The 26,223-nt window shown below is 45.6% G+C and overlaps 1 protein-coding gene across 1 annotated transcript; it reads left to right on the top strand.

Annotated features, from left to right (window-relative positions):
• The first annotated feature begins 744 nt into the window (after positions 1-744).
• Positions 745-24,522, top strand: Tnfsf15 (TNF superfamily member 15). The gene is made up of 4 exons (XM_028892658.2): positions 745-1,042; positions 15,814-15,856; positions 16,943-16,981; positions 20,621-24,522. The coding sequence occupies exons 1-4, from the start codon at positions 794-796 to the stop codon at positions 21,073-21,075; spliced, it is 786 nt and encodes a 261-aa protein (XP_028748491.1). The 5' UTR covers positions 745-793; the 3' UTR covers positions 21,076-24,522.
• Positions 24,523-26,223: the final 1,701 nt, after the last annotated feature.

Here is a 26,223-nt window from a genome sequence, read left to right as displayed (position 1 = left end):
CCACAGCATTCCAGAGGCAGACGGATCTCTGAGTTCAAGGTCAGCCTGGTCTAAAGAGTGAGTTCCAGGACATCCAGGGATACACAGAGAAACCTTGTCTCTGAAAACTTAAAAAAAAAAAAAAAAAGAAAGAAAGAAAGAAAGAGAAAAGAAAAAAGAAAAGAAAAGAAATATCCTTGTGTTTCACAGGTAACACCCATCTGGGATCATGACTTAGAATAGGTATCACCTGACTCTGCTCTCTTACTCCCAGAATGACCTAGGGCAGGTACCTTTACCTTTCAGAACCTCCAGGTTTCCAGCTGTACAATGACAGGGAGTTGCTGTCGGAGCAAGAGGCTCAGAGGCACTTGGCAAAGGGCTGATGTAAACATGATTTCCATTTCCTGTTGCAAGCCACATACCTCCCAGTCCCTCACTTTCACTTCCAGAAGGAACACACTCCTCAGTCCAGCTCATCTGGCAGGAGTCCAGTGCAGGGAGCAGGTGCATTTTAATATGCCCCACCTCCTGACTTGATGCATTCTGGTTCTCCTCCTCCAGGGACTTTCCTGACTTCCTTCTGTAAATGAAGGAAAGAGCACATGAGCATACTGTATATAAATATGCTTGGGAAAGCTTTCTCCTTCTTCTTCTTCTTTTTTTTTTAAACCAAACTTGGTTTCTGTTGTAGGCGGCACATTCCCTAGCCGGGCAGGGCGGGCTGCAGCAGGCTGTCAGGGGGAGGGGGGAGTAAAAAGGGGAGGAGAGGCAGAGCATTAACTCAGCCAGTGTGCAGCTGCTCTCTTATTTAATGGGGGGGTCTCTGGTCAGAAGGAGTCAGAAGTGCCTCCAGGAGAGCAGAAGCATGACGGAGGAGCTGGGGCCGGGTTTCGAGGAAGCAGGCAGAGAGGAAATGCCAGAGGCCAGGGCCAGGCTCGCCTCCAGGAGCAGAGCATGCTTGGCTCTCATCTGCTGTGTGCTGTCAGTTCTCATCGTCACAGGACTTGGTACCTTCCTGGTGCTTGGCCAACTCCGGACCCCAGGAAAAGGCTGTATACGGGTAAGTAAGCTTGCTTCTGCCTGGGGAATCAGTGGTCTCTCTGCAGGCAGCCACATATCCCAGCTTGGGACCTATGGCAGAGCTGTTCATGGACAGCATTGCTAGCTTTCCTGTACAAAGAAAATACAGAATGAGAGGGTGAGAGGTGGAAAGGTCCCATCTGGTTCTTAACTCTGTATTTCCAGGGAATTGAATTGTTTCATCTCATGTTTATACAAGAACAACTTCACACTCTGTATTTTTTTAGATAATTATAATCATAGTGTACTAATACTTTGGAAACATTCCTTGTCCTTAAAAACACAAAGCTCTTAAATTGTATTACATAATGCATGATTATTGAGGGGAAAGAAACAGAAATCACAGACAAATAAATGAAGAAAATGTCTTACTTATAAATCCTTAGAGGTGAAAACTATTAACAATCTAAAGTATATAATTCCTTTCTATTTGGGGGGATTATTCTGAGCTTTCTACATAGTATAAAACTGTTTTGTTTCTAAGGTAATGAATGAGGCCTCGCACGGATGGGGACGAGCAAGTGAGTGATAATGAAGGGATAGAAGATTACAGTTGATGAATGCACAATGTGTGACCGTAATATGTCTGTAGCTCCAAGATTAGTACTTAGCGCAAAGTTCACGTCTATGGATTGTAGGACAATAAATTCTTCAGTGCTCAGATCGTGACAAGACGCTGACTGACCTAAGGCTACTGCTTACCTGAGCTACTGAGTAGCAGAAAGATTGATCGCATGTAAGCGTCCATGTGGAAGGTGGGTTAGAGAGTGTAGTTCGGAGCTCAACAGAGTGCATTGCGCCAGTAGATTCGAGTGAGATGCAGAGATCACTCAGACTGGACGGAATACTGCCATGGGACACATCATGAAACTGGCATCGGAACAGTTTTGTTGCTCTATTTAAAGATTTCTAATCTCCTTCCAGCGCGGAAAGAGTATGACCTGCAGGGCCAAATGATCATAGTGTCAATAGTCAGAACTAGAGTTCCTATGTTGGTAAGTCCAGGAAGGATTAGCTATTAGTTGAGCAACTTTGGTCGTCCATTATAGATGGCCTGGCATACCCAATGCTCCAATTTACTCTATCTTCGATGCAAGAGTCTACATCGCCTCTAACTGCCATGGCCAGCTTTCGCTAGTTAGATCAACGTCGTAGAGCAAACTCAGTTTGGGATCATGTCTTGCCACGTCGTCTCTGGTGTCATAACAATGCAGCCAGTGTGCCACAGTTACCTATGATCTGCGATGGAAGCTGCCTGACGGCTAGCAGGCTCTTCCATGTCAAGACAGGGCATATGTTTACTATTAGTGAATGCGGAAAATTGTGAGGTTCTGTTCTTTTGAATCGAACGATCTACAACGAACAGAACTGAGAGAGAACGAGAGATTGTATATATAGGCATTGAGATGATAGATAGTAGCAAGATAGACTGGGTGTTAGAGGTAGGAGGCCATTTCTTGATAGCTAGTGTCGAAATCAAAGCACATCTGTTCATTTGAGTAACTATCATGTAACCTACTGTAGTCGACCTAGTGGGAGTCATTCTCAGTCTAGTGATTTACATATGTTTCAGTATCATTGCTGACTCGGTCCTCTACTCTAGCACTACCTAGTGCCATCCCTGACTGTCTAGAACGGGATCTTACTAATCATACAATTCAAGGAACATACCATTTAGATACACCACTACATGGATGCTTGCTCTCTTGTAATTCCTCATGTGGTGCAGGAAGCGCAAAAGAAAGCCGTACTATGTCCACCAGTGGGAATTGGCAGCTCAGTCTAGTTAAGGAGACTTGGCCAGAGAAGATGACCAGACATTGAATCAAGACACACTAAAGGCGGGTGCTAGAGTTATCAAAACAGCAGCTTGAGTACCCTCTTCTGACCTTTCCCCACTCAGGTGAACTTGAGTGTACTCAAACCAACAACATAATAGCCTATACCCCATACCTCTTCTGCGCATCATGAAAACCCAAAAGCAATCTCACTGGAGTCGATGGGCTTCTCGGTAGGGCAACCTATAGTGTGAGATGCTGATATGAGGCTGTTTAACCAGGACGTCTGGTAGTGCATCAAACAGAAAAGAAAAGGGAGGGTGAAAACAGGATGCAATGGAGCCAAGACCAGGTCCGTGAAAACGACACGCGCCATGCTCTAGGTCATGTTCAGTTGAGTTGGAGGCTCACAACAGACAAATATTCATAAACAACTTCATAAGGCTGTAAAGAGGACTGACACTCTATTTGCTGCAGATATCTACAGCAGTGAACAGATATCGCTAGAGCTCATCATGAAGAGCATTTTCAAGGTCAGAGCAAGCCCTGGTGACAGCAGCTACACACCAATCATGGTGGATGGTAGACTGAAAGCAGGGGTTAACTGAGGAGAGATTTTCTCTAGGGTAACTGTTTGTCAACCGTGTGGTGTCACGTACCCCCACATGGAGTTCATGTTCTCAGATTATCCTGTCCACACTCAGGATGCTTGTAACATGTGTATAGCATTTCGATGAGTTAATCCTATGTGAGTCGCAACGACATATTACATAGTAGTTAGACAGTTACACAACATGATGCTATGGTTAGGAGGTGCACCACTAGACGAATCGATGGACGCCATTATCTTTAGATAAGGGTCGAATGACATTCAGAGAATAGATTGTAGACCACATGTTGAGGAATCATAAGTAGTCGATGGCTTAAGACCTTTCTGCGACAAGGGTGACCTAGGAATCGGAGAATCTCGTCCATAAAGTTTCGCAAGAGTCAACAAGTACAGGTCAGCAGTGGACGATATATAACACGTGGCATCTTTGTTCCCCTTTAGATCCTTTTGACATTGCTCCAGCGTGAGCCAGACTTAAGAAGCCCTAGGCGGCGTCTATAGAGACATAAGTCCTCCATGACATGCAGAGCCATACCATAGAGGCTAGCCTCACCGGTAGAGACCCACATCCAAGAGAAGCCAGACATCTGGAACTAGGAGGTTTTCTAAAAAAGCTATATTTACCGGCTTACATGAGTGGATGATGCGGCCAGAAATTTGGAAAGGCCAAGGAAGGGGAACAACCTAATCCAATAAATATGCGTCTCACGACCCCTCGGACTTAAATGACACCCAGCAGTCTATACATAGCTCTTTGCCAAGTGGAGATATAGACCTGCTCTCATTGCTCTCACGGCTCTATGAGCTGTTTGGTTCGCTTATTTCAGCTAGAAGTAGGGCATCAGTGTATAGCCTGATGAGAGTTGATGAGACATCACAAGTTCGAGCATTAAATAGGCATGATCATCGGTATGATGCTGTGTACCGACATCTGCATGCCTAGCCAGATAGCCGCGGGTAGTATGATTACCAACCATATCTCCAAGCACCGAGAAAAGCAAAAACCACAGGAAGACCTTGAACCTTGCTGGCGCTCTACTGGCGCTCTCAGTTAATTCGATGACATAGGAGTACTTGATATTAAAAATAAGATTATAGGTAGTGAGTAGAGTATGTGAGATATGAGTGGAGCGAGGATGTGATGATAGTGATGTAGTAAGGAGTGTGTGTGAGTGATGATGGAGAGAGAGTGTGGTGAGCGTGTATCAATTGAGGAAGAAGAAGAAGAGAAGAAGGGTAAGATGTCCAACAGAAGAGAAGCATGAAGAATGAAGAAGACGCAGAAGAGATAGCTAGCATCTCGCGCATCAGGTCGTGGTCTATGCCTTATTGTAGTTCTTCAGGCCTTGTCCGAGCCTTACAGTGTGTGTTGCAGATGGATAGGTACGTGCGTTCTAACAGAACAGCTTGCTTGAGCAATATGAGCCAGCTGAGACAAACCGGGCATCGCTATCGGCATTTTAGCATAGGTCTGGTGGACCTGCTAACTCGACTGCTCAGCAACCCACTTCTGAGCGCAGTTATAAATAGTAAGAGCTATCATTCAATTATCGCAAAGCTCAACAGATCTCGCACTGGAGCCTCTGTGGTTTGTAACCAGATAGGAAGAATGACCAGAGGGGCTGAGGGGCGCGTAAAGCAGACGTTTCCTCAAGACCACTAATCCAGCTTTACTTCGCTCACGAACGCGCAAGAAATCAAAGCTTAAAGCATGGCGAGCCAACTCCTAGAAGCTGTGTTCGGGCACTTCTGCTAACGCAGGAGTACAATCTCTCGAGTAACGATCTTTGCACTTACGTGTTCTGAGAATATCACACCAGACAGAAGTGCTATTATCTTCAGTGGGACGCCGCTGCAGAGAGATAAGAGTCGACAAACCAACTTCTAGCCTAGGCACCCACTGATGGTCGATGTGAATATCGGCCAGTGAGGAGAATAGTTCAAGCAGAATACGAAAGAATCAGTACAGCTAGCGAAACCAATGTCTAGACTGTCCACAGCCGAGCCAGCCTCGACGCCAGTCCGAGGCAGGAAATAGGGAGACTCGGCAGAGATGGGAAGACGACTGTGACTGGGAATGAGTATGAAGTTCAGACGAGTAGCACCGTGGCACTCTGTAAACCTCGAATGAGGAAAATGTATACATGACGAATTAACAAATTTATCTATCCAATCCCTCAGAAGACTGCATTTCTTGCTAGCAAAAGTGTGTAAGTTAGATAAATGAGATTATTCCCTCATATCTTGATTAGAATGCCATTAAAGCACCACACACAATGGAGATTTTGTTGATAGTAATAGCCATATGCAAAGAGAAAGCTCCTCAAGATGCTCCTGTACTAGAGGTATCCCATCTAGAGGCGCGAGTGCTCACCAAAAGGATTTAAAACTCGTGTTAAGTCATACATGGTCGAGTGTGGAGTCGCCGGGGCCCAGGGGGAGCCTAGCCTGAGAGCAGTGGAGGCGAGCGGTATACAAAGAGGTGTGAAGAGAGCCCAAAGTGAAAGGCTGCGGCAGGGCAATACCAATAGGCCAGCATATATGCTTTGGTAAATATTGCAACGGCAGGAGAGTGACAACCTAAACGATCCGTAGCTGACCCTTAGTGAGTCAAATCGCATAGGAGCTATCCAACAGGAGAGAGTCATAGCGAGGAGAAATGGTTAGTGCTTCGCAGGATGCTGAACACGAGCCGAAAGTAGAGGGGAAGAGTGAGGAAGATGATGCCACCAACCACTGTGGACAAAGAGGCCTGGAGCGCAAGTAGTTTGGTACCGAGCCAAATAACATCTCTGGGCTGGTGACACCCAAATAAGAATATGCGGATCCGCTATCATTAGAAGCGGAAGGAATAAATACATAAACAAGAGGGACAGTCTAGCGGAGGCGTTGTTATAGGGAATACCCCTCGGATGTATTGGGAAGGACACTAGTTAAGATTCCCATTGTGTATGTGCTGAGAGAGCGCGAGTGGGGTAAAATCCGTGAAGCCGGCAATCTGCATAACCAGCACCGGCCAGACTTTCCTTAAGACCCGCTGCCTCGCCTGACCTCGATAGTTGGTGTCACCATCCTCTACCCTCTGGTCTGCTTCTTTCGACCCTTGGGGTGGCCAGGTTTGCACTCAGTAAAGTGTGGACATGTGAGCACCGAAAATCAAGGTATAGAAACCAGGCTGTCTTGGCCGTTACTGGGTGTAGCGAATTCCATGCCAAGCACCTAATCATGCCCTCGCTGAAGCGGGAAAGAGTTCCCTCCCTCGGAAGGATGTACCGCAGGCCGAAGCCAAATACTTTTCCCCAATTCTTGCTGCTGTTAATGGTTCGGCCAGGTGGCAGGCAGGGTAGCCAGTGCCTTGAGTCATGGTACCATCTTAAAAGAAGGATATGCGGTACATAAGTGGCATAAGCCAGAGCACCCGTGGCTGGCGAGCGCCCAGAGGCGTTTAAAACTGTCGCACCCCGATTCACTTACCAGCCATGGATCCCTGGCCAAAGGCGCCCTAGCGTCCCATGTTCAGCGTCCAGGTCCCTCTGACGCTGGTCTGCCACGATATCCGGTCACAGGCACAGGCTGAAATAAAGGATCACCGCTGCTCCAGAAAATGCAGCCTAGCGCCTGGGGCCTCCTCTGGCAGTGGCGCCCCTGAAAGAAAGCGGCACGGATGTCTTTTGTGTGGTCCTCCCCGTACCCCTACACCACTTACCGACAACCAGAAGTACCCCCAACGTGATTAATACATGCAAGAGGCTAGCAGTATGGCAACACAGCGAACCAAGGCATTCTGGGAATTTACGGGGCGTGGAGCTGGATGATGTCTAGCCGTCACTGCGCCGTCGACCGGCCCGTGTGGCTGCAGGGCTGTACACTAGCTTCTATGCTTGGAACCTTAGCCTGAACTGGTTGCGGCCGCGCTGCTCCCTAAGCACAATGTCCCTAACGACACCAACCCAAGAAGGCATAGTGAACGGCGGGATTCTAAACCCCTGGACATTCTCCTGCAGCCCCTCTCCCCCTACTAATTCTACTCATTCCTCCCAACGCTCTCTCATGAGTAAGTACGCCTGGAACAAGGACTGGCGCGACTGTTCCATAGTACGTCTCCTCCAACTCACCTTACATTCCCCTGACCCCCCACACCGCGGTGAACCGAAGTTCTGAGGACAAGCGAAGTTAAAGCTCCGACTCAATAAATCCGTAGCGAACGTTGAATTTTCCTGGCTTAGAAAAAGGTACCCCTAGCTAGCTGCCTGCAAAGCTATCTTGTGAACTGTGTACCTGCTCTGGATGAGGAACAGCGAGGGATAAGTACAGGACAACATCATCAAGACCATCCCTTGAAAGCGCTCAAGAACCTCTGTCCCTAAATGTGAGGAAATTGAATACACACTTTCTTCCCCAGCCACCTAGCTTAAGTAGAAAGATTCTTTGCAAGCCACATCTCAGAAAGAAGCCTCGAGATACCGCCAAGAAGGGCATGCTCCCCAGAAGGATATGTCCCTTAAACCCATTCCTACCCTACCGCGAACAGGAACTTTCTACCAGTCCAACCGATAGACGTTACCTGTTAACCTCTAGAAGGCAGACTACAGACTGGATACCAGTAAAGTCCTCAGCGATTGTCCTGGAGAGACACAATGAAATGATGAGATCAGAGGATAGCTGTTACGGAATCAGATCCCAATAATGACCGACCCCTGCTAAAACAACCGCGGAGGAACGAGCCCAGGACCCGGCAACGGTGAGACCCTCTAATAGCAACCCTTACCCTACAACCAATCTCGGCGCGTATAGGCCTCGTGGGTGAGCATCACGCCCAGATATGCCAGAGAGGGTCAAAAGGACCAGCCTCCACAGCATGGTGCAACGACGGCAATGCCAGGATAGACGCCGCAAAGCACAGATCCTCGAAACAAAAGCTGCGCCAACAAGGATACTATCCTTCCCCCCCTCGTGGGAGGTTACAGGCGCGGTAAGCTACCAGTGTGCAGAACGCCTACGCTGCCGGTGGAGTTCCCCAACTGCACATGGTCAAGCCCTCCAAACGACCTTGCTAAGAGATAAACCCCACTGGCCCAAAAAGGACTTCGGGCTCTGCCGGCCGAGTGCAAAGAGGAACCAGTCGGAGGACCAGACAAAGGCAGTATGGGCACTCGATTCCTAGGCTGTGCAAAAGAACTTCCAAAAATGACATCAAACCCACTGTGATGAGACAAACATTGCCAACCAGACACCACAGGCCCTTGCCCACTGCTAAGAGTTGTCTCCAGCCTAGAACCTCAGGCCCAACACCAATGCAGCAGTTGGCTAGACAGCCCACTGCGAGGCTGGGGATCATATGAGTGTGACGCTAGAGATCAATCATCCCGGCATTTTGTGGGTACCCTCACAAGACACTAAGGTGTCTCTAGAGATCCACAAATGCCATACCCGGTATTGAGCCATTGAAATTGCAAGAGCTGCATGGCTAACGATCCTACCAGCCATAGTAAGTGATCGTAGTTCTCGGACATAAGTGAGTAAGCCATAACCACCATGAGTACCAATTGATATGATGGCTTGTCTCCAAGATCTGTGCAGTTTCTCATAAAAAATACAGGCAGGCCGAGATCGGATAGGCTCCGTTGTTCACCATTGGCCAAAAGCAATTTAAAAAAACAAAATAAAAAAAAACTAGACACAAAGAGGTCTACCCCACGCTCATTTGACACAATCACATCTGTATCTGCTTTGTGGGTACGCACACAAGAAAAGAAGCGGAAAATTATCGTGAATGACAGTGACTGGAGTTATTTTGGCCTCTCTGAGAACCGACAAGGATTACGTCCTTCCACGACACAAAGTTACACAATCACCCGAGGGCATCAGCTGAATAGTTGCCAGAATATCAGGAGTCAGAGCTAGAGCCAAGTCTGGGATTTCCAATTCTTACCCATGCTGCATAATCCCTGTTACTCCTTCGTTCATGGGCCATGTCAGACCTGATAACCAGGGGCCAACGACAGAGGAATGCAAAGGCATGTGACTATGACCTCGGACTAAGCCATTTCACAGGTGGATTTTATTACCTGTGAGGGACATACACCACAAGTTTATGGAGAGGTAAGGCTTGCTGTTACTGCTCCTGATTTTTCTTTGCTCAAGTCGCATTACTGGGACATAGTGCGGAAGTGTTCTCGCGGTGCTTATTGAAAAAACAACGACAGACATTTTCTCTTCTTCATAGCTTGCAAAGCTAGTGATGGTCATAGCAAGCAATGAATATATGTAACCTTCACTGTTGTTGCAGAACAAGGAATCGGACAGAGAGGTGGACTACTGGGAGGAGAGAGGAGAGGCGGAAAGACTAATCTACACCCACCATGACCTAATGCATTTGCAGTAGTTATATCATACGACTGTACAGGGAGGCTAGTATTAACTGGGAAATGTACCAGAGCAAAATCTACACTACAAGACTCAACCACTGCTGTAATATACCCAAATTTAACTATATATTCCCTGTGTAGGATAGCCTGTAGAGGGCTTCCTGAGCTTAAAGCCATAGGATGCTCGAGAATCTGAGCTCACACTACGAGCTACACTCGATCCTGAGCAGGCCAATAGTGTCTCCTAGAGTGCAAGTACATGACGTGGTCAGCACTTTCCTTTAAGTCCTCAAACCCCAGTGAATGAAAATGCCCAAACTTACTGTCTTGTAAATAAATTAATCTGTATCTTTAATCAAAAGTGGCTTTGCACACTCATCAAATACCGTCTCACAAGTAGGCCAGAGTCGCAGCATGAAGGGAACAACTTGCTGACGTGATGCCTTATTCTCCGTCGCTTCCCCATTGCTTGCTTTGCTATCTGCCTTACTTTAGCGCAACAGGATAGACTTTTAGCACGTCTTAAGACCAATGTTGTAGCAACTTACCGACTTAATAGTGGATCCACTGTCAGTTTCCAAATACCACCAGGACAGGATTCCCGCAACCTACTAGTCATACAACAATCGACACTCGAGCAACTAATTCACAAAATCCGAATAGAAAAAAAGGAAAAGATCGCAGTTAGAACAGTGAATAGTGGATGGTTGCAGCCTTGTTAAAAGTAAGGTGGGTATGGAATGAAGTGCGGGAATGATGTACCAGATTCTTGTCCAAGGGTTAAGCATAGATGGTCGCAGGTCCTGGGTGACGAGCGTCGCTCGAGTGCTGTTGATAGTTCAGGACACACTTAATATAAGAGTACTTGGGTTCATTGAAGGGTGCACAATGATGCAAAGCTGTAGACTTTCGTGCTTTCTTAATCTATGTGTTGTGTGTGTTTGTGTAGTTTACCTATCCTCTATCGTCTGGTGACTCTCCTTACTGTTTTTGAACCAGACTCTTTCAAGGTGAGCTTTCTTCAACTAAGGACCAAAATCAGGTTCCCAGGCGCCTCACCAACTAATTCCACATCGGCCCTCTAGGAGCTTCAGATAGTCTGTCAACTCTTTGTCTGCTATTGAGACTTCTGTTCCTTTCTTCTATTTTTCTAGCTCTTATCTTACGACAAGGAACGCAGAGGCCTAAAGGAAGCCAATCTCACTATACTCTTTAGTCACTTTAGAGAGAATGCAAGGGTGATTTGTTACATTTAAATACTTGCTTTTGTGTTCTACGAAGGATGTTTTCTAATGCCTGTTTGAATGTTGCTCATGCCTATACCAGTGTGTAGTATTCTGCTCGGTGTCTCATAGAAGGCAATAGGACTACTAATCTACAGAGTCCCTGATACCTGTGTTGAAGCTTCTTAGGATGGTATGGAAGCCACCAAATTATATATTTAGGTGTCTATAAGGTGAATTACTGGAACCTGGTCATGTTATTGGTCAGAGCCGATAGCTATATGCGCAAGGCGCTTCGTGTTTAAGTTGCTGAGGCTAAATGATGGCCCTAGAGGGGCCTAACAAAGACATTGGTTAAACTCCTTAAGTCTGGTTAATTTCGAGCTCTGAAGCCCCAATGTAAGCCGAGCTTCCCTCTCACAAAGGCAAAGTTTCTTCACGCGTGTTGAACCACTTAAAGCCTACATGGCGCATTCAAGTCTCCCACCATGACTTACGCTCTGTAACTCTATCATGTCCGACAATCCGGTTTTGCACACCTCTTACCTTTTCAACCTTCGCTCTGTCGTGCTTCCTCCAAACTGGTCTTGCAGACATTTCTAGGCTACATCTTTCTTTTCGCGCTCTAAGAGATTTGAATACCTCAAGTCATATAGAATCCAAGAGATACAAAAAGTGACAAGATAGTCAGTTGATTGCTAAACATCTGCAGCCTGAAGCAGCCTACATATCCCAATGCCATCCCTCGCGGCGCTACCATGAGATAAAGGTACGAAACCGCATCCCAGTACATCAGGGATTCGCCCCTTTTCAAAGCCCCCATAAGTGCGGTGGGCTCTTCTTATCTGAACGTCCCTATAGAACCGGTCACGTGCAAAAGTAGACATGTTTGGATCGGCATTAGTTTAAAACCCTTGGAACCAGGTGGTAGAATTTCCCTGAGAGATCCTTTGCATCATCAAGACCTCATGTTTGAGAAATTTCCTGTTCCTGCTCACACAGGGCTGGGTAAAACTAGCTTAGGCGACAACTCCCCTTCGATTGTCTTGTTAGAGGCAGAAGGAGTCGATGTGCCGTTCCAGGCAGAATCCAGAGGACTCGCAGGTGTTGGATGGCCACAATGTTGGCACGAAAGAAGACTAATGCAACGACAGCCCATTCTAAATCGTGGAGGAGACTGTCTCAGTCGGAGTACCCCCACCAAGAAAATGCTGAAAGGATCACTGGTGACATGTTTGAGGGCAGAAGATTGGCCCGGAACCAGGCGTGAAAAGAAGGACTAAAGGGACACACATGGACAAATGCAAAAACGATGCTTTTCGGTTGACTCCCTGAACCCATGGTCAGTATAGAAGACCAGGCCCCACAGTTAAATTCCGGCACGAGCAAGGCAGGGACAGCTGGATAGGAATTCAGCCATAGTTGCTTGAGACTTCCCTGCTAGCTCGCGACAAAAGGACCAAACGTTCTTGACTGTCATATTCCATCATCAACCCACCACCCTGGTTGTTGAGGGACAAGCCTAACCAATATTTCATGGTCTCTAGCGGGACAACGCACATCCTGTTCTCCCAACAGCCAACGAGTAGTGTGCTCTTTCGCACCCTCCTAAAACAGTCTGCATAAGTGTGGCTGAGAGGATACCAGCCTCGAGGTATAAGGAAGGATATAAGTTATAGCATTCGAGGACCCAGCGTTCATGTTTTTCCCCTGTTCTATTGGCTTTTTGGAAGTGTGTGTTGTGTGACTGACTGCTATTCAATGTACTATCGATGAAGGGTGTTACAACGCGCTCCATAATCCATGTGCATGTGTGGGTCTTGGAGGCGAACCCAACTAAAAAAGCTCCATGGGCAAACCCAAAACATGGTGAATGTGTACAAAAATGAGAAAATCGTTGGGGTAGGATCCATTAGAGTTATGAAAGCTCTCAGACCCACTCCAACAGACCCTATATACACGAAAGAAGATGCCTGTGTGCACTATCCCGATTAAGGCATTTGCTGCTAGTTCGGGCATTCTATATACTCAGTGCCGGGTGCATTCCTAATTCTACAAGGTTTACAGGGATTTCCTCACGACATGGACATAATCTTGGCTACCTCTGAGGTCACATACCCATCTGGCTGTCGGTCGTAGCAACAAAAACACAAGCAGAGTGTGATTGAGACAGTTGTGTCTCTAGACGGAAAGTAGGGTGCCACGTAAATGAAGCAAGAGAAATCCAACTAAGGCAGGTACACTTTTTGTTTACCGTGAGGAGATTCAATCAAGATCTCCCCAGTTCTCTTTGAGCATCCCACTTCCCACTTTCTGCCTCGTCAAACAACAAATTCCTTTATCAACTCTGCCCATAGCAGGTCAGGAACCAGACAGACACTGAGACACTCTGGGCATGCCTCCGCCCCTCCAGCCAGCAAACTGTAGATGTGGGAGAGTTTGTCCCAGCAATTGTTTAGGCTTTCCCCAAAACCTGGGTGAATATGCATAGTGCCTTCCCTAGCAGGAAGCCTTGCCATTTTCCAGCTGTCCCCATGTGCAATTGGGCCTCTTTGTTCTTGCACAAGTCGTTAGCATTGTCCAGTGTGGCTATTTCCTCCTGCATCATCTGCCTAACATGTCAGGATCTTTAAGCATCTGTTCAGACCGGCTCCCACAGCTCCTCACAGTTGTGGACCTGTTTAGTGAACCTTGAGCTCACCCCACGGTCACCTTGCTGACCCTCTTGTCTTCTGCCTCAACACATCAGGAGCTTGTCCATAAGCTGTAAGAGGCAGGATTTCAATCTTGAAATCCTGGAATCACCTGACCAGGGTTAACATGCTACACCACTGCACGTGAGGTGTAGAGCGTTCAGTAAGCCCCACCGCCACTATGGGGATGTGAATGGCATCCATTATAGAGTGTTTCATGAGGCCGGAGGATGTGATGTCAGCACAAATGAGCAACAACTGCACTCTCTGTACTTTTGTATCTCTTGATTCATGCACTGTGGTAAACTCTTAGAGCTGGAAATGCAAGGGCCATAGAAAGAAGTAAACAGTTACCAAGACAGGTGATCAGTGGGATACAGGATGTCAGGATAAGATAGACGTGTGGGGAAAGTGAGATGGCTCAGTGAGTAAAGGAGCTTGCTTTAGGGCCCTCAGGGGCAAAGCAAATAACAGACTAGTACAAGTTGTCCTCAGACCTCTACCCACGCACTGCGCATATACGCACCTACACAAAAATATATAAAATATAATTTTTCAAAAATACAGAACTGTACCATGAAGATCATGAGGAACCACCAAAGGATTATGAGCATAGTAGGATCTTGCTCATAATAGAATCCCCTCTAGCTAGCCTTCTAGAGAAGAGCTAGAAAATAGAAGAAAGGAAGAAATCAAAGGCATGAAGATCTGCCAGAGGGTGTTAGGGGAGCCCAGGAAGCAGTAGGCCTGGACACCACCAAATCCTAGACACACTGGTGTACACACTCCTGTGTTGGAGCCAGTTCTCTTGCACTCATACAGCTATAACTCCTCAAGATCACACACACACACATGCACGTGCACACACACACACACACACACACACACACACAGATTTTAAGTTGTAGGCACAGATCAGATGTCCATGGTATGGAAAATAAGCTGTTAGTGGAGGCTATGTATCTACAAGATCCAAATCAGAGGACTGGCTTGTAACGGTGTGCAAACATGGAAAGACATTATTATTAAGAAGTTGAGGGCGTGTCTTGCTCCTGGACCTTGTGCTCAGGCCTGTGAGTGGTGAGTCTTGCATTTTTTCACAGGTTCTTTGAACTGACTAGAGTATTGTCTTATTTTATCTTCACCTCAATTCTGCAAATCATTTAGGTTTGGGGGTGTTAGTATGCCCAGTTTATGAATGGTACACTAAACTCAGAGAGAAAAGGTGTTTTTCACAAGATCCTAGCATTGGCAAAGGACAGAACCACAATCCAAATGCATGCCTATCTGATGCCAAGGCAATTGCTTTGCCTCTGTCATAGGAAATCTGGAATGACTCATGAACTTGGATTGTGATGGTGGAAGAATTCTTCATGTGTTCTGTGGAAACAAGGAAGAATGGCAAGACTGGGAATGGGAATGTGGCCATTACCTCTTTGTCCGGGTCATTTCTTAAGACTTGGAAAGACAAATATTACATGTTTTCTTTCAATGTGGATCCTCAATTATATGCAGTCATTTATATAGAGAGATGGATAAAATGATACAGATGTAGCTACAAATGGGTGGATTTCATGATAGCAAAAGCAAGACTATCTGGGGGAAAAAAAGTAGCTTCAGAGAAAGATGGAAGAAGAACAGAATGTAAGAATGTGAATATGGTCAAAGTCCATGATCTACGTAAGAGAGAATGTCTTTATAAAGTCCTCCATGATGCACAATTAGTATATGCCAATACAAACAATAGTTCAAATCTTCAAAATACAGTGGGAAAAACAAAGTAACTTTCACTGCTGGTTTACTACAAGCAATGACAGGATGCTGAGTTCTCCTAGGATACAGCAGGAAAGGCTCTCAAGCTAAGAGATAAAGATAAAAAGAGAGGGAGGATATTGTGGAGTCTCTAGAATAGGAATGCAGAGCTGAGATGCCAGATTCCCACCAACTGAGATATCCAATTCCATTTCCCTCCCAGGAGAGAACCAAGACTTAGACAGCAGCAGAGTCTTATGGGCATCTGTGTATGTATTGAGGTCAGAAGGGCCATAAGGACTGAACTGTATCTTTCTTTTTCAACAGGCAATACCAGAACAGACACCTGAACCTTCACCACAGCCAGTATGTAAGTGTTCATCTTTGATGCCTTTTCTTGTGGGGAATAAAAATATTTCTGATAGTTTTAGGATGTAGACAGCTGGAAGTGGGTCTTTAATTGCCACATTGCTAAGCCTAGGGATGCAGACAGACTTAAAGAATAGTGAGGCTCCTCACTCATCATTAGGAAGGCAAAACCATGCTCTGACTGCATGTATGGTCTGTGGCCTAAGTCCAAATTCCCAGCTCATGGGTATGCTGTACAATGAGGCCTTCAGACAGATCACTCCAGTCATCCATATGCCTCTGATATGGTTATCCTTTCTGGCAAGGCAAGAGTAGGTGAGATTGGTCAACTTCAATCAAGGAATGAGAGCAGGTCCCAAAACAGCAAAAGTACACAATAGATTTTGCTGTTTATAATCGATATCATCTTTATCACTGTAGAACCTATAGTATAGAACATGTTTAAACTTAATATAAAAGCCAACATGAAATTATAAGGTCCTTCTCAAAAACTAATGAGAAAAGGGCCCAGAACGCGAAAAGGCTCTGCCAAGGTCATGGAGCAACAGAGTGGATCCTTCTCGCTCCCCATCCCTTCTCTGTTGAATTTTCCATACTCTTCAGTGGACATAGTAAGAGAACCACAAAGAATATGAAAAGTCAACTGGCCCTCACAGAATAGCCTGAGAGAAAAAGCAATGAGCCATGGTTTATTAGGCCCTGACTAGGAGCCAGGAACCATGTGAACACAACATTGCTGTGCCCATCTCAGAGATAGGAGAATAGAGTCCAGGCTAGGCAACTTGCCCAAAGTCTTTTGCACTCAAGACTCTTACTCCTGAGTCTCCCATGTCCCCAGTGGTGCATCCTACAGATACCACATGCCATATCTAAGGCCCACAAGACATGAAGCTGAACTTCATGGTTCAGATGAATGGATCAGATTGATGTTCCTCTCCCATCACAGGTGCCAATCTAAGGCCCACAAGACATGAAGCTGAACTTCATGGTTCAGATGAATGGATCAGATTGATGTTCCTCTCCCATCACAGGTGCTGTCTTCGCTCTGTTAGCCATTACTCAAAGCATTTTTCTCCTTTTGTTACAGACACACCTTCCAGAGCCAAGCCAAGGGCACACCTGACAAGTAAGACTTCCTGTTCTTATTTGAACACCATGGGTCATAGACCTGAGATTTCTTTCATTGTATTTACCAAAACTCATTGTGGTGGCTTCCAACTGGCAACAAAATTGACAATCGAGGATGTTGAGCAGCTTCTTCCCTGTGACAAATCTAAGGCTTCATGTCTCTCGGATGCTGGCTCCTCTTCAGTCAACCTTCTACCTGTCTCTCCTGCTTTTCTATGGCATACACACACCCAGTCATCCAGAAGTGGTTTCCCTCTATTTTGGGTCCTCAAGTAATTCTGGATCTCATAACAGATGAAAGATCTCTGGATTGACTTTGAAGGGGCTGGGGCGATAGCTTGGTGAGTGCAATGCTGTTGTTTATGAACCTGGGTTCAGATCCCAGCACTCATGTAAAAAGCCAGGCATGGTGGTTTGTACCTGTAATGCTGGTGCTGGAGTGCAGAGTCAGTCAGATCCCAGAAGCTCACTGGACAGCCCGGCTAGCTAAGCTCCATGTTCTGTGAGACCTATCTCAGAAATTAAGGTGGAAAGCAATAAAGGTCGACACCCGGTGTCAACTTCTGGTTTTTACAGGTGGACACACAATTGAACACGCAACACACACACACACACACACACACACACACACACACAAGCACACAACATATACACACATAAAAAAAACATTAGGGAAACTCAGGCTCAGACAGTGACTTTGCTCCTAGTTGTACAGGCAGTGGAAGAGTTCAAAGTCAAGTTTGCCTTTCTGAACTGTGATTTCCACTACAACATGCTTCCTATCCCAACTCTGCTGCTGAGCTAACACAGCTTATTGCATTCAGTGCTATAGGGCTTGCCTCTCTGGAGACATAATAAGATTGGTTTATGCATCATCTGAGAAGACATGTCAATCACTGCATCATCCACAGTGAAGGGGCAGAGACCACCAGATGTGACTGACAAAGACGTCTATATGGAGGCTCCAGAGCTTTCCAAGAGCCACTTAATGTAGAGACTAGAGGAGTCCACATCCATTCAGGACATGCACTAAGCTTGCAAAAGAAACCCTAGTCCAGTCAGCAATGGGAAAGATACCTTAGAAGGTCCAGAGTCTCGATTTCCAGTCACCCACTGTATGTACAGGTTGTTAAATTGTTCCTTAAAACAGAAGTTATCCCCAAACTGTAGTGTCAGTACATAATGGTGATTGCTGTGAGTCTCCAAAGCAGTTAGAGGGAGTTACGATGTTTTTGTTGCCTCTAACAGTGATAGTTTTGTTGGGAATTATCCTATTTGACATCAGTGATTTGAAACAAGTTTGGTTCTATTCATTTCCTTTAACTACAGATATATTTCATAAAGCATCAGCTAATATGTTTTATATAATGTAGATTTAGGAGTGAGGCAAGTGTACGAACATATAAAATATATTAAATGACACAGGCTTACTCTTTAATATGTCCAAATGAAACATGGTGCTTTATTTGAACAGAAAGAAATGAGCCCACCTGTACCCAGCTTATTGTAATCTATAAAATGCCTAAAATAAATTTGTTCAGTCCTCTTAATCTTCAGAACAAGGCTCTGAAGAGCCTACCCTCAGCCTCCAGAGGAGACACTGAGGTGCAGAAGAGAAAACCAACATGCACAGTTGATTAAAAAGCTTTGCATGGTGCAGAATCAGAGTTGGTACTGGTCCCAAATGGCCCAAAGCCCAGCTTCCTTCCATTCCACAAGTCTATTTGCATTGACTTATATTTGGCCCTGTCACTGTGGGAGAAGAATTGCCAAAATGTTCTGAGTCTCTGGTCCCAGCATGTCCTCGAGTGATTCATTATTGATTACTGCCTGTTTTGTGACATTGGACCACAGCATTGTGATGTAATGACAAGGTTCCCCCACTCTCTCTGCCTCTCCCTCTCCCCCTCTCTCCCCTCTCCCTCTCCTTCTCTCACTGTTTCTCTTTCCTCTCCCTCCCTCCCTCCTTCTCTTCTTCACCCCTTCACTCACTCACTCCTCTCATTTCCTCCCTCCTTCCATCCCTCCTTCTCTCCCTCCCTCCCTTCCTCCCTCCCTCCCTCCTTCTCTTTGGAACAGATCTTTTTGAAACAAGAATGCTAGTAAAGATGAGAATGTTCTGCAATAGCCATGGATCTCATACCTCCTTTACTCTTCCTCACAAGTGCTATTTATCTTTCTTTAAAGGAAAGACGTGCCAAATAGAAACAAACACAGATTTAGTAAGATGACACATGTGTGAAAGGAATTTTTCTAGCGGAAAGAGGAAGGAGAGGAGCGTACAGTCATATATTCTGTGTTGGTGGGCAATTGTTTCCGGGATCTCCGGCAGACAGTCCAGTCTTCAGATTCTGAAGTCCCTTATAGAAAAATGATATAGCAATGACAAAATCAGCACAGCTCCTCCCCATGGGTGTCAACTACTTCTGGCTGACTTTTAACACCTAATACAACGTAAACAGTTTTACTGTGTTGTTTAGGGAAATGTGAAAAGAAAAGAGCCTGTATTTTCAGTAGATGCCATTTCCCCCCACTGTTTTTGTATCCTGAATTGGGGTGAATGATCAGGTGCAGAACTGTGGATGGGGAGGATGTTGGTATAATAATGGAAATACTACATTTGGGAGCAGGCTTTGACGTAAAGCCTGTCCGTTTCTCCACTTAAGCTAAAGGCTTTTTCCTTGTGTAGAATAAATGGGAAACGCTGGAATGAACTTTCCTAGGCATGGGAAAGGATAAGGAGTTGTCAGGGCTAATCAGAAAATGTCTTAGCCCAAAGTCAGCCTTGTCTTCCAGACACTGGGTGCTAGTCAGGTTAAGGGTGAGGGAAAGCTGCGGACCTGGAAGAACAAGCGATTCTGCGTGTATCTTTTTCCAATTGGGCAGTAAGGGTAGCAGTGCGGACTCATCATCCATGGGCCCAGGAATGAGGACTGGGATGGCCTGGTGTCAGGACTTGTCCCAGGTAAGCAAGCTGTTAGCAGTAAATTTTTTACGGTACACAGAAGAAGGAAGAGATTTTTTTAACTGTGTCCATATAAAACAGCAATTTATAAATAAGAAAAAAGTTTATACTGAGCCAAAGATGAATGACCACACCCAGGACACAAACTTAAATTATCAGGAATGCCACAGCTCTGTGAAAGAAGTTGCATGAGCTCATGGAGTCAGCAAGGGAAGTGAATTCGGGTAGCGGAGGCTGGGCTGGAAAGATGGCTCTGTCAGTATGTGCCTGCTGTTCAGGCATGAGGACTTAAGCTTGGCTCCCCAGCACCTACCAAAAATCTCAGCACAGCCACGCGTGCCGGTGTCCCTAACACTGGAGTGACAGAGACAGGTGGATCCCCACAACAGTCTAGCCAGCCAATCTACTCAAATTGGTTCAGGTTCAGTGAAAAACCCTGTCTCAAAAAAACGGGTGAAGAACAACTGAAGAGGACACCCCACTTCTACTTCTGGCCTCCACATGTACATGCATGTGTACATGCATGAGACACAACTCAAACACATGGGCACCACACACACACACACACACACACACACACACACACACACACACACGAAAAACAGCACAAGACTTTATCAAAGCCCACTGGTTCTGATCTGTGCCAATTAAACTTCTCTCCTATATTTGCAGTTCTTAAACAAACTCCAGGGCCACATCTGCAAAATCAGTACCCCGCTCTGCACTGGGAACATGAACTCGGCTTGGCCTTCACCAAGAACCGGATGAACTATACCAACAAATTCCTGGTGATCCCAGAGTCGGGAGACTATTTCATTTACTCCCAGATCACATTCCGAGGAATCACATCTAGGTGTGGCGACATCAGCCAAGGGAAACAACTAAACAGGCCAGACTCCATCGTCGTGGTTATCACCAAGGTAACAGACAACTACCCCGAGCCTGCCCATCTCCTCACAGGAACCAAGTCTGTGTGTGAAATAAGCAGCAACTGGTTTCAGCCCCTCTACCTTGGGGCTATGTTTTCCTTGGAAGAAGGGGACAGGCTGATGGTAAATGTCAGTGACATCTCCTTGGTGGATTACACAAAAGAAGATAAAACTTTCTTTGGAGCCTTCTTGCTATAAGGGGACAACAGCTATAATCATGCAGGGCCTCCTTGCCTCCTGCTTTCCAATATTCTTTGCTCACGGAACTATAATCAGGGGTGTAGGGGATCAGGGAGAGGGGACAGTGCTTTAGCTACATAATTTAGGAACCCAAAGTTGATCCTCTATATACCTTATGGACTGAAACGGTAAATGGAAAATTCAGAAGAGCTCATGTTTGGTAGAGACCTGCTGGGTTTTTGAAACACCCATCTCCAATGGTGCAATCTACTGCTCTCAAGACATGATGTTTCTGAGGTGCCCTCCTTCCTGTTCATTGATCATTTAAGGATGCTTAGTCAGTGACTCCAGTCTGGCTCCATGGTCAGAAAAGGAGAATGAAATGTTCTGCCTGCCTCTATCTCCATGGTGCATGAGAGCCTCGAGCAGCATGGACTTACTGGAAAGGACTTGAACAAAAGCAGCCAAAATGACCAGATCACCTCCTCCACTAAACCCAAGCTTTGTGTCAAGGGCCTTCAAAGCTGCCCATGGGGGATCTGGATGGCTTGGAAGTTTATCCAAGACAGGGATCTCCTGGTATCCTGAGGTGTTTGAGGCTCTGGAAAGGTCCCCACCACGTATTCATTTTGCCCCGATTGTTGAAAACTGGAACTCAAATTTTCTATTGATTTTGTTTAATATATATATATATATTAATATAATATATATGGACTCAAATCAGCACTTATGTTTCCAAGGTGCTGTTCCCACAGCAAGCATAAGGCTACTGTTTTTAAAAGCAAGATGGAAAAAATGCTTTTTAAAGACATGTGATGGAGTCAGGGGTGGTGGCACCCATCTGTAATCTGTAATCCCAGTACGTGGGAGGCTGAACCAGGAGGATTGCCATGAGTTTGAAGACAACCTGGGCTAAGTAGTAATTTTCAGGCAAGCCCGGGCTATATAACAGGACCTTGTCTTAAATTAAAATAAAAAAAAAAAAATAGAGCACAGGCTGGTCCTTAAAGATAAAGTAATATATTCAAGGATTTGGGAAAGAGGGCACGTGTTTTAGAAAATAGTTAATTTAGTGAGAAACATTTCACTGCTTAAATGTTTCTCAAAAGGCTACAGAACGCCAATCGATTCCATAAACATTTACTTAGTACTTGCTTGCCCTGGGGACAGAGACGTAAATTATTTCAGTCTCAGATACACTCGTTCTAACAGATTGGCATCTCCATCATCTGTGGAGCTGTAATCACGCTGGTTGTATTAGCTAATTAATTAGCTAACTTGAGACACATTGGTGTTTTCCTAATATGAATATGGGTACCATTTGATGAAGGACAGTCATTAACACAACGATTTGTATTTCCTCTTGAGTGTTTTTATAATAGCTATGCAAGGGCAGTTTCCTGTGAATAAATGAGAGGGGAATATAGGGCTACAATTCCCCATGGTGAGGTCCAGCATTGAAACAACAAACAGAAAGAGGTTGTTACTGACTGGCCTCAAATTTTGACACAAACACCTTTGAAAATACTAGAACTCTATGGATGGCCTAGAGGTGCTTCGAAAAGTCTATGTTCCTAGCAAGAGCCATACTCAGCATTCAAAGGTCACTTGAATTTTGGCCTTGGCTGGCTTTGGATCTGTTTGAGAGAACACAATGGCTAGGCTGTACTTTCTGAGTTGGTTTTGTTGTTTTACTAAGGTACAGCAGGGGAAAAGGAAAGTGGACTTCTCCCACCTCATCTCTTGGAACATATTAGGTTTCACACATGCCAGAGCCCTTGGGTCCGATGCGGTGCAAGCCACGTCACCCCAAAGGAAATTCCAATTCTGTGCTTGTCAGTAACTCCTCTGGATTATAGAGGCCCTTGAGTTCACTGTGCACAGGCATGACCATTGCCAGCACTCTCTTGCATATTTTTCTCAAGTGCTTACTCAGTTGGGTTTCCACAATTGTGACATTGGGGATTAATTTCTAGAGCAGGTTTGTTTATATTCTGTCTCTTGCAAAACACATGCAGATATGTACGGCCTCAAAATCCCCTGTTATTTTAGGGCTTAGGATCCTGGGAGTATTTTGCTGTTTTCAGTAGTATTTTATTTAAGCTTGCATAATTGTCCTGAATATTAGCAGTATTATAACATATTGGCTACTAGCCTTTGGAGAATTCAGTGAGCCCTTTAGTACTGGTGACAGTATTAGATCAGAGTAGCTACATTCATGCCTTGCCCTTCTTTATTATAGTTCAAACTTCCTGAGCTCTGTCACACATTTACTTCTTCCATCTACCCATCTTGAGGAGACTTGCAAACCCAAATTGCAGTTACTTTTCCAGAACCACACAGTATGTTAATTGAATAACCAGAGCTAGAAGTCTGTCTTCTAACTCTCTACTCTTGGTGAATGTCACTCAATTTGATGCAACTAGAGGAGAAATTGAAGAGAGCAGGAGAAATATCTTTGACTGCCTATGGGGCAATGCAGAAGAGTAAGGAGACTGCTTACACATGGTGTTCATACCTAAACCAATTTTCTACTCCAAATAGATTTTTTTCCTGGTAGTGATAGCTCATTCTCTGGAGCAAGTCAAGCAAAAGGAGAGTTTTGTAAAAGTCATTGCATCGTGGAGGTCAGGGGAGGGATTAGGCCAAAGGATTCCTTTTCCAATCTATAGCCCTGTGGCCACCCTTTGGTGGACTTCTATTTGCTCACAACTAACACGACAGCCCTGCCAAGAGTTTGGTGGTTCTCATTGAACTAGAAAAGTAATCTCCACCCCCCCCCCATTGACTCTGGGGTCTTGGCCAGTAGAGAAAATGGCATGAGATTTCAGAGCTGACATGAGCTTCCGTTCATCTATCCAAACTTACATCACTTCAACAACAAAGAACCACAGGCTCGGAGAGCTGACATCCAAAGCTTGGTGCTGGGCAGTAGCTTGATGGAGTGTTGAAACTAAACTAGACTTCCTGTCCCCTGACCATGCTCAGCAGCCTTTCAATTGTTGACTGGTTTTAGTTTTTGTATTTTTTAACTTTTTGAGCACCTGTTATACCTAGATGCTTTCACGATAAGAGGGTCCGTGACAGGCAAGTCCTGCTCCACTCTGTGCACACAAGAGGAAGGAGACTCATAGGAGTGAGTAAATAGAATAGTGAACTTCCATGATTTTAGTCTTAAAGTCATTAAGACACACCACTTTCCCCTCTTTTGTCTTGGAGGGTATCCAGGCTGAACAGATGTCGGTGTTCGCCTGACTTTAGTGATGAGCCCTATGTGCTTTCATTGATTGTATGTTTTATGTTAAAACGTCACATCACCCTGGTAAAATGCATATTGTATGTTGTTGGGTATTTAATTAACTAGTATGCATCCCGTGTTATGGATCTTAATCTCTATAAATGAAAAATTATACATGTTAACATATATAATAGTTGTAATTTAATAAACTGGCATTGAAGGCTGAAGGAATTTGACTGTGTCAATTTTTTATATATCTGTAATGTAATTCTTTATTGATTCTTGGTGAATTTCACATCATGCATCCCAATCCCACTCACCTCCCAGTCCCTCCATATCTGCCTCTCACCCTTGCAGTGTCTGCCACAAAAAAAAAAAAAAAAAAAAAAAAAAAAAAAAAAACTCAAAAAAATAATTAAAACACACAAAAAAACCACCTTGCTCCTCAATCTTTCCAACACTTCTTCATTCATCCTAGTGGCATTGGGTGCTGTAATGTGCCCAATCAGCCCCACCCCACAAAATGTTCACAGCAATTGGTCTTTGGTCAGGTTGAAGGCCTCTGGCACGCCATCATCACTGGACCCTCCACGAAACTCCTCAGATATCTTGCTGTTGCCAAGAGTCATGGAGATCCTGCTGCTATCATTTTGCAGGACCAGTCCCTTCATGTGCCCCAGCAGATCATAGATAGGGTAGATGTTAGGGTGGACCAACCCAAGTCCCAGGATGTGGGTCTGGATGGTAGCTGAGCTGGTCGGTCTAGGCCACTGGGAGCACACCACCCTCAATTGAGGGGCAGAGCCAGCTCTTGCCGGCCCATGGTGGGGGTGGGGTGGGCCATCTTTCCTGAGTACAGGGCGGGGCCTCTCCCATGAGGGTCAGGATCAGCTATCCTAAGGCCAGTGAGGGTCAGGGCCAGCTCAGCACATCCTTTGAATTTCAACACAAATGGTTGAAACACAGGCCATAGGTGCAGCAGGAACATGGACCCAGACATAGCCCTCGGCAGCTGGGTGGGACAACACCATGGCCCCATGTGGCAGCACAGCCCCCAGACATCAACAATGGACACAGGTTGCAGCCTACACCCCAGACATCTGTGTGGCCTTTCGTGGTACCAGGGGCCATGGACATCAACACAGACCCTGGCTGTGGTAGGACCACAGACCCAGACATGGTCCTTGCAGCAGCCTGGGCCTGGATGTCACCATAGATCCAGTAATGGCACAGGCCACTCAGATAGGCATGACCCCTGCAGCAGTATGGCCCTCAGACACCAACATGGCCCCAGGTAGTGACCCAGACCCCTGGCATTGACATGGCCTTCGATGGTATTAGGAGCCATGGACAGATTATGTCAATTCTTCTGTCAGTCAGTTCATCTACTTTTCTTTCTGAATTAGTATCCAAGGGTAAGCTCTTGGAACCTTTTTTAAAAATGTGTCTAGGAGGCTGGGGAGGTGGCTCAGCCATTAACATGTTTGCAACACAAACAAGAGAATCTGTGTGGGGATCCCACAAAGGTCAGGTGGGAGTGGCAGCCATCTGCATCTCCAGCTGTGGAAGGTGAGACAGGGATCCCTAAAGCAAGCTGGATGATGAGACTAGCTGCATCACTGAGCTCTGGGTTCAACTGGGAGATCCTGATACAATAAATAAGATGGAAGACAACTGGGGAAGATCCCAACATCAACCATGAGCCCCCACATATGCAAGCACATACATATACATGCACCCACACCCACACGCAGGTATGTGCCTTCACACATGAGAACACACACATATGCATGCATACTGTATACACACAGATATGAAAAAAATGCATCTAGTTGGTCATTCCCTCCGCATGATTACAACAGATTGTTAAACACAGATTGAGCCACACTGGTAAATGAGAAGAAAGGAGAACAGGGTGAGTCCATTGA

The sequence above is a fragment of the Peromyscus leucopus genome, chromosome 2 (genome assembly GCF_004664715.2).
Source record: "Peromyscus leucopus breed LL Stock chromosome 2, UCI_PerLeu_2.1, whole genome shotgun sequence".
In the NCBI taxonomy this organism is placed as follows: Eukaryota; Metazoa; Chordata; class Mammalia; order Rodentia; family Cricetidae; genus Peromyscus; species Peromyscus leucopus.
Note: the sequence above shows the minus strand (reverse complement) of the source record. Positions and strands in the feature narration are given on the sequence as shown.

What these genes read in the sequence shown, in the direction of transcription:
- Tnfsf15 (XM_028892658.2), top strand. Translation starts at nt 794, where the DNA reads ATGGGGGGGTCTCTGGTCAGAAGGAGTCAGAAGTGCCTCCAGGAGAGC. An exon ending in CAGGAAAAGGCTGTATACGG is followed by an intron (nt 1,043 to 15,813) that starts GTAAGTAAGCTT and finishes CTTTTTCAACAG; the next exon opens with GCAATACCAGAACAGACACC. An exon ending in GCCAAGGGCACACCTGACAA is followed by an intron (nt 16,982 to 20,620) that starts GTAAGACTTCCT and finishes CTATATTTGCAG; the next exon opens with TTCTTAAACAAACTCCAGGG.